General features: G+C 39.9%; 1 protein-coding gene across 1 annotated transcript; it reads right to left on the bottom strand.

Moving 5' to 3' along the window:
* Nucleotides 1–6,181: 6,181 nt before the first annotated feature.
* LOC123490389 (G protein-activated inward rectifier potassium channel 1-like) lies at nucleotides 6,182–9,204 on the bottom strand (the record flags this gene model as incomplete). Its single annotated transcript, XM_045220428.1, has 2 exons — nucleotides 6,182–6,934; nucleotides 8,988–9,204. Coding segments are annotated over 2 exons (732 nt in total), but the record flags the coding sequence as incomplete, so codon positions are not given.
* Nucleotides 9,205–11,308: the final 2,104 nt, after the last annotated feature.

Raw genomic sequence — 11,308 nt, 5'->3', positions numbered from 1 at the left:
AGTGGTGATCAGATAAAGCAACATCAATAATAGAGGATATGTCAATAGAAAGCCCCTTAGTAATAACCAGGTCCAGACTATGGCAGCGGTTATGGGTGGGCCCATTACTGTAAAGTGAACCTCCAATCAGATATCAGATCTACAGGATGTAATGACAACAGAACCTCTGCCACCCAGAGGTGTGACAAGAGGGGGTTGGCAAGATAACACAGAGAATGCTGAATTGCTGAGGAGACAATAAAACCTTTTGCATAGAGTGTTGATAAGAGTCACTTCGTGGGCTGGGCCGCCCGAAAAATGTTTTATTCAATAAGAGAAAAGCTGCGAAATTGAGAGTTGAAAATAAAGAGAACAGTAGCCTAATGTTTGGTAAAGATGTTATGTGTGATGATTGTGAGGCGTTATACAAATTTCCACAGTCACAAGACAGGGACACAAATATGGCACGTCAAGGGAACTGTACTGTTTTTCAGATGGGCTCAATGGAATAGTAACTGAATTCTGGACACTGACTGTAGGTCTATAACCTCTCACATAGCCAAATATAATATTAACTCCTGCAGAATTAAGCAGTTCTTGCAGTAAAATGATACACCAAATGTAAATTTTGACTGGGAACATGAGTGGAGAAATGTGATTTATTATTTTCAGCGTCTTGAGAGAATGAATGTGAGGTTAGGGACCGTCTATAAAGGTACCATCTTTATCAGCATCATAAAAGCTGATTGTATTTCAACCACATAAAATATGCATTCAGACCGAACTGAAATCTTATCAGAAACATGTTGGGTCGTTTTCACAGCTTTTAATTCCCTTAAAACCGGTCAAACTGATGTCATTTGGAAATGTTGCACGGTAAATCATTCCAGTCTTTTTTTTCTTGCATTTTCTCCCTGGTCCCTAAACGTCTTTGCTGCGTGAGAGAAGCAGAGATGAAAGAGAACTTTACCGATATCACTTAGATTGAAGCATTCATTCTATCAATGTATGCCATATTTTATGGTGAGCAATGGTTTATTTACTCTTCTATGGCAACAAGTAATGACAGAAGAGAAGCTGCACGTATCTAGTTATAGAGAAACGTTTCTCTAGGACCATCAGGCAACATCCTGATGACTGATACACTGAATGTCCTGAGAATATCCTAAAAACGTCCTGACCTCGTCCTCAATGACATCCCAGGAACATAGAGGGAACTAGACAAAAGTCTCTTAGAAAATGTTCACTTATGACATCACACGACGTCCCAATTACAACAAAAAAATATGTCTTGGGAACATCCTAAAAACGTATTTAGGGTTGTCCCCGGAAGATGCCAGGAACTAGAAAAAATCCTCCATGGGACCTTCACAAAACGTTCATAGAACGTCCTATAAATTTCCTTGGGGACGTCCCCAGAACAAATCGGGAACTAGACAAAAACCTCCATGGGACTATGATGCAACATCATTAGAACGTCCTTAAATCGTCCATGGGGACGTCCCCAGAAACAAACCGGGAACTAGAAAAAACTTCCACAGGACCATGACACAACGTTCTGACGACTTTAGGCGACCATTTTGTGAGGTTACGTCAGGGTAGTGCCATAGTGCAGAAAGGGTAAATATCTTCATGATTTATATCAGCCTCCAGACAACTAAATTAATTAAGCGACACCCACAAACGTCCTGAGGTGAAATCTATGGAGGTTGGAAAGGATAGCTGTGGTCTTCTGTAGAGTTCATTAGGCACCAAAATGGAAGAAAACAGACTGAAACAAGGAGGGACTACCTTGACTAACCAATAACACTCTTTTTCATTTTCAAACGTTTGCTTTTGCGTACCCTATAATGAACACGGCCCAGGTTTTCTCATTGATGCCTTTGGCAGGCAAAATGATATTGCTGGTCAAATCGTGAGGTCTTGCAAATGTGATAAGTGTTAGTTGTCTGCCATGGGAGGCTATGTTTGAGATGCTAATGCTAGTTTAAACATTACTCATGCACCTAAAGGCAAGTGTGGCACAAACATTAGTGAAGCAGTTAATGGTCTACTTAATTAATTAAGGGATGTCATTACTTAGAAATTAATAATTAATTGATCAATTAACAAATAAATGTGTGACACCTCCAACAAAATAATTTATTATTAGTTTGCTGTAATTTGTAGTACATTTTGAAGCGTGAAAAGGCTTTCATAATAAATTCAGACATCAATAACCCCAACCCCCAACAATATCATAGGCAAATTTCAATAAATCAATATGACGAGAATTAACCTTTTGTTTGCTCACACCTGCTCATAGTGGACAAGTTCAGGTACTGCAACCATAACACATTCCTGTAAAAACTGTACAAAAAAGAAATTCAAAATGTAATCAATAAACAACTCAAATAAGTTAATAAATACATATATCCATTCATTTAAGATACATAAATAAGGTCAGAAAAACATAATAATAACGTTGCACCATTAAAAAAGGAAATGCACCATTATGTTATTAGGAAAAGCAATTAATAATCAATTCAAAGGGGATCATTCAAAGTGGGACTGGTGTAAGTGGCATACAGAACTGTAACTGTAACAGATTAATACAAGGGCAGAGCTGTCAGAATCAATGGGGGCACCTGTTAAAAATAAGTCAAAGCTGATCGAATTGGATGAGTTGTCCAAGTTGTCCTTCTATTGTATGGCAATGGACGACTTGGTACAAAGCAGCCCACTGGGCACACCATGTCATTTCAACGGGGATAATTGAGTAATATTTGGGTAAAGCATTGATCAGTGAGATTACAACCTATATTCACCCACTCAAAAAGATAGCTAAAAGTGAGTTGAATTTCCAATGTGTTATCACTATTCTTTCAACCATCTAAAAGCACAACCAAATTCCAATGGAAAAACTATGTCTGATTTCTGGCTTAGTTGTCACCCAAATGTTTATCTCTGCAGGTTCAACCATTTAAAAGCACAGCAATATTCAAATGGGAATACAATGTCAGATATTTAGTTTATTTATACAGCAGATTATTGTGTTATCACTGTGCATCATCTAATAGCAGAACCAAATGACATGCATTGCAGTTGAGATTAAATTAAAAGTAGGCCTACATGGTGCAAGTAATCAATGCCGTTCAAGATTCTATATTATCTTGAACATACACACTTTATATGATTACATAAGAAGACATGTATAGTTACAGGAACCTCAAAATGTGGCCATGGATGTGTTACTAATTTTAAGGTTTGTAGGATAGCCTTAACTTTAGGCTATACTGTATTACAAAAGTAATGTTAAATTGTGTTTGGTTGACAACGCAACCAAATATCAACATTTAAAGGTGATGTGTCTTCTGCCTGGATAGTTCTATATGTGCCACTGACTTAGTCTAGCTTTAATTCCAGTTTGTCTACAAATTAATACTTGATATGTTGGATTCACGTCTCCATCTCAACCAAAAATCTAAGTTAAAGAATAGGACTAGGGCTGTTACGGTGACCGTATTACCGCCACACCGGCGGTTATGAGTCATGACGACAGTCAAATACCACGTGACCGTTAGTCACAGTAATTAGGCTTCTCCAAGCTCTGATGCTGCTGATGGTCATTAGTAGCCTACCAAACTTGCTAACTGCCTGGTACTCAGCACTCTATTGTCCCTCTAATCATTCTGACATCAATGCAAATGTAATCAAAAATCTAATCAAAAACTTCATGAGAGCCCATGAGCTCATGTTGCGCAACATTTATATAGGCTATGCAATAGCGTGAGAAAACAGAGTGATGGCGTCAATTAAAAAGAGGAGGATCCCATCAGCTTTCTATAGGCTAGGCCTACTATATTTATTTATCAACTTTCCTAATATTAAGCACATTGCTTCTCTTTACAACAGGAGTATAGACTACCTGGCTGGCATGAAAACGAACCATGGGAAATGTGTCCTCCTTTCGCTATTTAAGTGCCTAGATGTCATGTTCTTGTTTTTTTGCTGCCCCTGTTTCGAGACATGTGCATGATAATGATCCATTCTAAATGAAAAACAAATTTCACACATATATTATTTAGTATATGTAAAGACAGGATTAAATCAAGAATAGTCTGATGGGTGACAATATTAGCCTATCATTTGTGAGTGATATATTATCACTTGTGAATGATGCCCAGATTAAGGCAAGAAAGAGCGCCTGCCTTTTTTGCAACTTCTTCAAATCATAGTCGCATACTTCATGTAGTCTAGTCCGTAGGCCTATATGTTTTGAAAAGGTTTGTATCACAACTAAAGTGGCCAAATAACTTCTTAAAATGAAACACATTAATCCACTTTACAACGAGTGTAGAGCCTAACTGGCATACATACGATGAGTTTCAAGTTTGGGGAAGATAATTTTCACCATCAAAATGCACCTTTATAATAAAAGCATTATATGCATTATCGCACTTGCGGTCAATTTTGAGAATGGTGTTTTCCTTCTAATGGAACATTCACACTTATAGCCTACTGCCGTGTGCGCATTGCTGCACTTATAATGTGAAGAAATAGCCTAATAGTTTATCAACATTTTAAGCTAAATATTCTGATCTGTTGCATCAGCCTCATCATGTGACGGAGAGCCATGTGAGTGAGAGGTGCTTCGGAGCACGCAGCCGGGAGAAGGGAATTATAATTATTATATTCAGCCCTAGGGCACAACTGCCACTGGCTGTAAAAGGCATGGATTTTTTTAGGGGGCATTACGGCTACACAAAGGGGATGCTGCCGGGAAATTCAAGGCATTATCAAGTGCTTGTCAAATTATGAATGAGAGACTGATGAAGTGTGTAGAGCCTGCGTAAAAAATAAAGCAGAGCTCATGCATTTCATGCATCTTTTTTCAAATCATCATTAGAGTCACATCATGCAGCCTTAGAATGTATTAAAAATCTAAACATATAGCCCAACGTTTGTATCACAACTAAAGTTACATAAATAACTCTAAAGTAAGCATGTAGGAGTACCTGTTTCTACTACTCAACACAGAATAGCCGCATGTGCACACTCCCTCAAATCATTTGGAGAAAATATTATTTCTATTTTATTCAGCTATGTTCAATTGTATTATTCATACTATAAAATACTATAAAATAATGCCACGGAATTCTAAGCAAATCGTGTCTGCTAAATGAACTAGCATTGCCCACAGCCATATGGCATAGCCAGATTAGGGCCTAACATAAGGGCAACTCAGAGTTTGCTATTCTGTTCTTCTGAAATGTCTTACTTCATATCATATTTCTTTAGACCTGTCTAAAATAAATAATGGATTTATTGTGATGGTGTAGGCTATATTACATGGATTTATTAGACTTTTTAAAATGTAGATGTTCCAAAGGTCTGCATCAGTGGCTTGTAGGCTATGTGTGGAAGCCAGGTGATGCTAAATGTGTTTATGTTAATTAACGGTCAATTACCATGAGACCGGCAGTTAATTGCTTGACAATCACTAGCTGACAGAATTTCATGACCACCACAGCCCTAAATAGGACTAAACCAAATCAAACTTGATTTAAAGTGCATTTAAAGTTTGATTTGATTTAGTCCTATTCTTTAAAAGTTACATCTCCTTCAAATGTTGATTTTTGGTTGCTTTGACAACCAAACACTATTCAATATCACTAAATAGCATTACATTTTAAATCAACCAGAGCATGAAAACCTAGGCCTATTGCAATGTCTATTTTTAGTTGAATTCTGGAGTGAATTGAAACATTAGCTGTTGATGACGTTGCAAATGCTATATAGGCCTAAATAAATACCATAATTGATGATACATGAGTGATAAAGTATGGTCACATTTCATTTGTTCTGTTAAACCTAGCCTTTGGAATGATTTTGATAGCAACAGTGAATCTATTTAGTTTGTAAGTGGAGATCTCTCAACAATCATTCTCACTCACGATTGCACATTGGTAATAGTCAGTGACAAGTATCATAGCTAGGCAGAGCTGCGCGTAGTTAAAACTCTGGATGGGAGACCAAAGGGTAGCTGTAGATAGATCAATTCTCCAGTAGGACGTGCTGCCCAGCCTATAGTATTTTTTCTGATAGTGGATATAACGTTGAAGATCTGACGTTGTTTTAAAGGTACAAATTCAACATATTTTATACAAGGTTTGTCTATGTTGAAATTTGGTTAGGATGATGACATAATCCTGTGGTTGAAATTTCCCCTCAAAACAAAATGTATTTTCCGCGTAGATTCCACGTCACAATACGTTGACAAATTACATTGAATCAATGTTGACTCAACCAGTTAAAAGTCATCACAGTAGTCAAATTTCCTGTTGAAAACTGCGTTATCCATTAAGCATTGCTTCCTATATCTATTTAGAGTTTTTTGGGGAGTCTGTTTGTTTCCGCCGATTAATAGTCATTTAACGGTCAATTGTCCACGGTCAATGTCAACGGTCAGTGTTCATTCGGCGCAGTTTGGCAGGCAGGTTATCCTCCTGCCGCCCCCCACCCTCAGGCAAAGGGATCTGGACAATGGTTGGGTTTGGGGCCAGCATGGGGCTCAGGGCAGGGGGAAGTCTCCGCTCTGAATGAGTCAGGTCCTCCTTGTAAGAGCTCATACGCTGTAACTTGCTGGGCAGCCTCCCCATCGCTTGTTCCTGGGTAGCCTCTCCATGGTCGGCAAAGTCCACTGACAGCATCCTCTCCCTGCGGCCCCGGCCCTGGCCCCCATTCCCCAGGGGAGGGGAGGTGGGGACGCCTGGTGGAGGGTTGGGGGAAGTCAGGGAGTTCTTCTCCTCGTGCTCCTTGATGCTGTAAGGGGGAGTGTTGACCTCGAAGGTGTTGTGGAATTGGGAGTAGTCGACCCGGAAGAAGCCCTCCTCCAGGGACATGACGGGCAGGAAGCGGTGGCCCCACAACACCTCGTCCTCCGTGTAGGAGGTCCGTGCCTGACACGTCATACCTGGGACGAGGGAGGGAGGGAGGGAGAAAGAGTAGATGGGGAATACAGAGAACAGATGGGAAGATAAGGAGAAAAACAGAAGTTAAAGCGAGTGAGAGGTGCATAGAAGACAAGATGGAAAAAGAAGGACACAGAGACAAGGGGAGGGAAAGACGAAGAGAGAAATAGAGTGAGAGGGAGAAGTGTCGGAGAATGACAGAGATAAAAAAGAAAGCGAAAACCTATAATTTAATCTAATATTGAACCTTTTCACATGTGAGTTCCAAATATCTCTAACGGTCGCCCCAGCGTGAGTTGTTTTATGCACGTGATGTCAGAATGCATACACTATTCCAAAATGTGGTTGTTATGCAACTGGACAGTTAACACACACTGCCTGCTAATTATCTATAGGCTATGTTTCAACTTGTCAATTTCAAATTATTTTCTAACAAGTTGTATTTTCTAACAACAGTTTGAATTGAGGTGTGTTCCGCCTCCTCATTAATTCACATAGAAGTAGCCCATTTCAGTGTTGCGGACAATTTTATGTTTGAGGCTTTACTGAGCCGGACAAACTTCCCTCTTTGAGGAGAGCCCTTCCCCATTTTCTCCGCACATCAAGTATGCAGACATTTGCACAGTCTTGCACGAACTGGCTCATTTTCTGGCTGGCGCTCACATTGCCTCCATGTTTTCCTTACAAATAATAACTTTGGACATGTGTGCGTTCCTATCAAAGTAAGTGCCTTATTTTCTGTATATCGTGTTGTCGTTTCTACTGTAGCATGAAGTCTGTATGTATGTATGGAGCATAATGTATTTACAGTTTCATTCACATGTTTTCAAGTACTGGTGACAAATCATGCATTCAGATTATTGCATAGATTGTAATGGACACCTATGATGTGTGTAAAATACTTTTTTGAAGGTTGTACTGATTATAATGAGCTAATGCTAAGCTATTTAACAGCTATGTGTGGCGTCATGTTTGTTGACATTATACAATGCATTCTCTGTGTCACGTAAACGTCTGTCAGACCAAAGATGTTATAATGAGGTGAAGGAATGGTTCACTCATCTTTCGGGTAAACTTCCAGAAGTGAATGAAGGGAAGTGAATGATCATAGACGACACACCCCCTTCAGCATGCATACTGCAAACAGACCAAACTCATCTTGTCTCCTCTTATTATCTTTGGTTGACGTGAAAAACAAACTTGGCGACGCGCACTAACTACCCATTGTTGGTTTACTTTCGATTTCTAGAAAGTGTTTTACTCAATTATTTCGATCAATGTTGAGCACACCCATGATGTGATGAATTATAAATGGTAATTGCTATTAGCTAATTCATATTGTGGTTTCTGTCAGCCGAGAGTTATCTAAATATGACCGCTTGTGTTACATCAATCTTTCCTCAGTTAGCGCTAGGACTAATGTAGCCTATATTTTCCGGTTTGGATGATTGTGTTATGCTGTTGCTACTTCTGTGAATGTCTAAACATTGCATCCAAAAATAAATTGGTCACATTCAGGACATAACTTTGTAAGGACTGTGTTTGTGCAAAATGTTTCTGTGAAAAAACAGTGTGGCTAGCTCAAATGCTGACTGTTGCGTCAATCGAAACTGGACGTTCTAAATTAGCGTTCTAATCACACCGGTTTGAGCGTACGCTGCAGGGAACCCTTCAGAATGATCACACCCGTTTGTTGGTACGTGTGAAAAGGTTAAAGATAAATGTAATATTCTCTTAATATTTGATTTGATTATACTGGGAATGGTAGTCCTCATATTTTGCCTCAAAGAAATGGAGAAATATGTATTTTATTGTTTTTTATTGTTTTGAAAACAAAATACAAACAAGACTACAAAATATACACTATCAACAAGCTTAACAAGCTTATATTTTGGGTTCAGATGGGGTAAGGCAGTTGAACTAAACCCATGAGCCATTTACTGTATATTCTTCCATCAATGGCTATATATCATGAATTTAAAAGTCCAGAAATGGATGTACCCCAGAATGCCCATTTAAAGAACAGATTGAATTAAAGAAAGAGTCTGCTTTTACCAGTGGTTTCCACAATGCCCTCCAGGATGACCACGATCTCAAACTCCTCGTTCATGAGCGAGCGCTGGGACAGGTCGAAGAAGGGGCTCTTGGAATTGATCTCGTGGCAGATAGTCAGAGGGGACACCAGGAAGAGCTGGTCTGCCCCCGTCCCGAATCCTACGTCTAGCTCACACTGGTCCAGAGGTAGAAACTCCCCCTCTGGAGTCTGACGAGACTGGAAAACAAAAGAGTGTGGCACATGTTATGCCTGTAAGAGGAGGGATGTTGTGTAAGAAACTGTACACTGTGATACTGCATTATGGTAGAAACTCAGTACTACTGTATAGGGATTCTCCCAAGTTTCAATACCGGGAATAATTCATACTTATCCCGAGAGTCTTGGGGAATACAGGAAAAATTGGAATTGCCCATTTAAAGCATTTAAAACCAAGATATGGTCACTATGCCAAGGTTCTCCCCAAATAAGAGGGGCAGTGCGCCACCTTGTCGGCTTGCCTGCGAAACTACAATAGGTAAAGATTGCAGAGCAAATTAAACTGACATTTAGTAATGATAGAGTAACTATCTTTGATCACCAATGATATTGGTTTGAATTGCCAAACAGGCCATTCATAAATTCTGAGCATGATCATGTTCCTCAATGAATTCAGCACATTTCAGCAGTAGGCTATCCCGACACAGAGCACACTCAGGACGCACAGAGCGCACCCCGAGTATAGCATTGTCGAATCATACAAACATTGTAACGGCAGTCAAATGACAAAAGTTGTTAAGTTTGCTAGATAACCTCCTTCAACAATGACAGAAATCTCCTACAGTGGGGAAAAAAAGTATTTAGTCAGCCACCAATTGTGCAAGTTCTCCCACTTAAAAAGATGAGAGAGGCCTGTAATTTTCATCATAGGTACACGTCAACTATGACAGACAAAATGAGAAAAATACATCCAGAAAATCACATTGTAGGATTTTTTATGAATTTATTTGCAAAATATGGTGGAAAATAAGTATTTGGTCAATAACAAAAGTTTCTCAATACTTTGTTATATACCCTTTGTTGGCAATGACACAGGTCAAACGTTTTCTGTAAGTCTTCACAAGGTTTCACACACTGTTGCTGGTATTTTGGCCCATTCCTCCATGCAGATCTCCTCTAGAGCAGTGATGTTTTGGGGCTGTCGCTGGGCAACACGGACTTTCAACTCCCTCCAAAGATTTTCTATGGGTTTGAGATCTGGAGACTGGCTAGGCCACTCCAGGACCTTGAAATGCTTCTTACGAAGCCACTCCTTCGTTGCCCGGGCGGTGTGTTTGGGATCATTGTCATGCTGAAAGACCAAGCCACGTTTCATCTTCAATGCCCTTGCTGATGGAAGGAGGTTTTCACTCAAAATATCATGATACATGGCCCCATTCATTCTTTCCTTTACACGGATCAGTCGTCCTGGTCCCTTTGCAGAAAAAACAGCCCCAAAGCATGATGTTTCCACCCCCATGCTTCACAGTAGGTATGGTGTTCTTTGGATGCAACTCAGCATTCTTTGTCCTCCAAACACGACGAGTTGAGTTTTTACCAAAAAGTTCTATTTTGGTTTCATCTGACCATATGACATTCTCCCAATCCTCTTCTGGATCATCCAAATGCACTCTAGCAAACTTCAGACGGGCCTGGACATGTACTGGCTTAAGCAGGGGGACACGTCTGGCACTGCAGGATTTGAGTCCCTGGCGGCGTAGTGTGTTACTGATGGTAGGCTTTGTTACTTTGGTCCCAGCTCTCTGCAGGTCATTCACTAGGTCCCCCGTGTGGTTCTGGGATTTTTGCTCACCGTTCTTGTGATCATTTTGACCCACGGGGTGAGATCTTGCGTGGAGCCCCAGATCGAGGGAGATTATCAGTGGTCTTGTATGTCTTTCATTTCCTAATAATTGCTCCCACAGTTGATTTCTTCAAACCAAGCTGCTTACCTATTGCAGATTCAGTCTTCCCAGCCTGGTGCAGGTCTACAATTTTGTTTCTGGTGTCCTTTGACAGCTCTTTGGTCTTGGCCATAGTGGAGTTTGGAGTGTGACTGTTTGAGGTTGTGGACAGGGGTCTTTTATACTGATAACAAGTTCAAACAGATGCCATTAATACAGGTAACGAGTGGAGCCTCTTAAAGAAGAAGTTACAGGTCTGTGAGAGCCAGAAATCTTGCTTGTTTGTAGGTGACCAAATACTTATTTTCCACCATAATTTGCAAATAAATTCATAAAAAATCCTACAATGTGATTATCTGGATTTCTTTTTCTCAATTTGTCTGTCATAGTTGACGTGTACC

Source organism: Coregonus clupeaformis, unplaced genomic scaffold (genome assembly GCF_020615455.1).
Source record: "Coregonus clupeaformis isolate EN_2021a unplaced genomic scaffold, ASM2061545v1 scaf3798, whole genome shotgun sequence".
NCBI classification, from domain to species: domain Eukaryota; kingdom Metazoa; phylum Chordata; class Actinopteri; order Salmoniformes; family Salmonidae; genus Coregonus; species Coregonus clupeaformis.
Note: the sequence above shows the minus strand (reverse complement) of the source record. Positions and strands in the feature narration are given on the sequence as shown.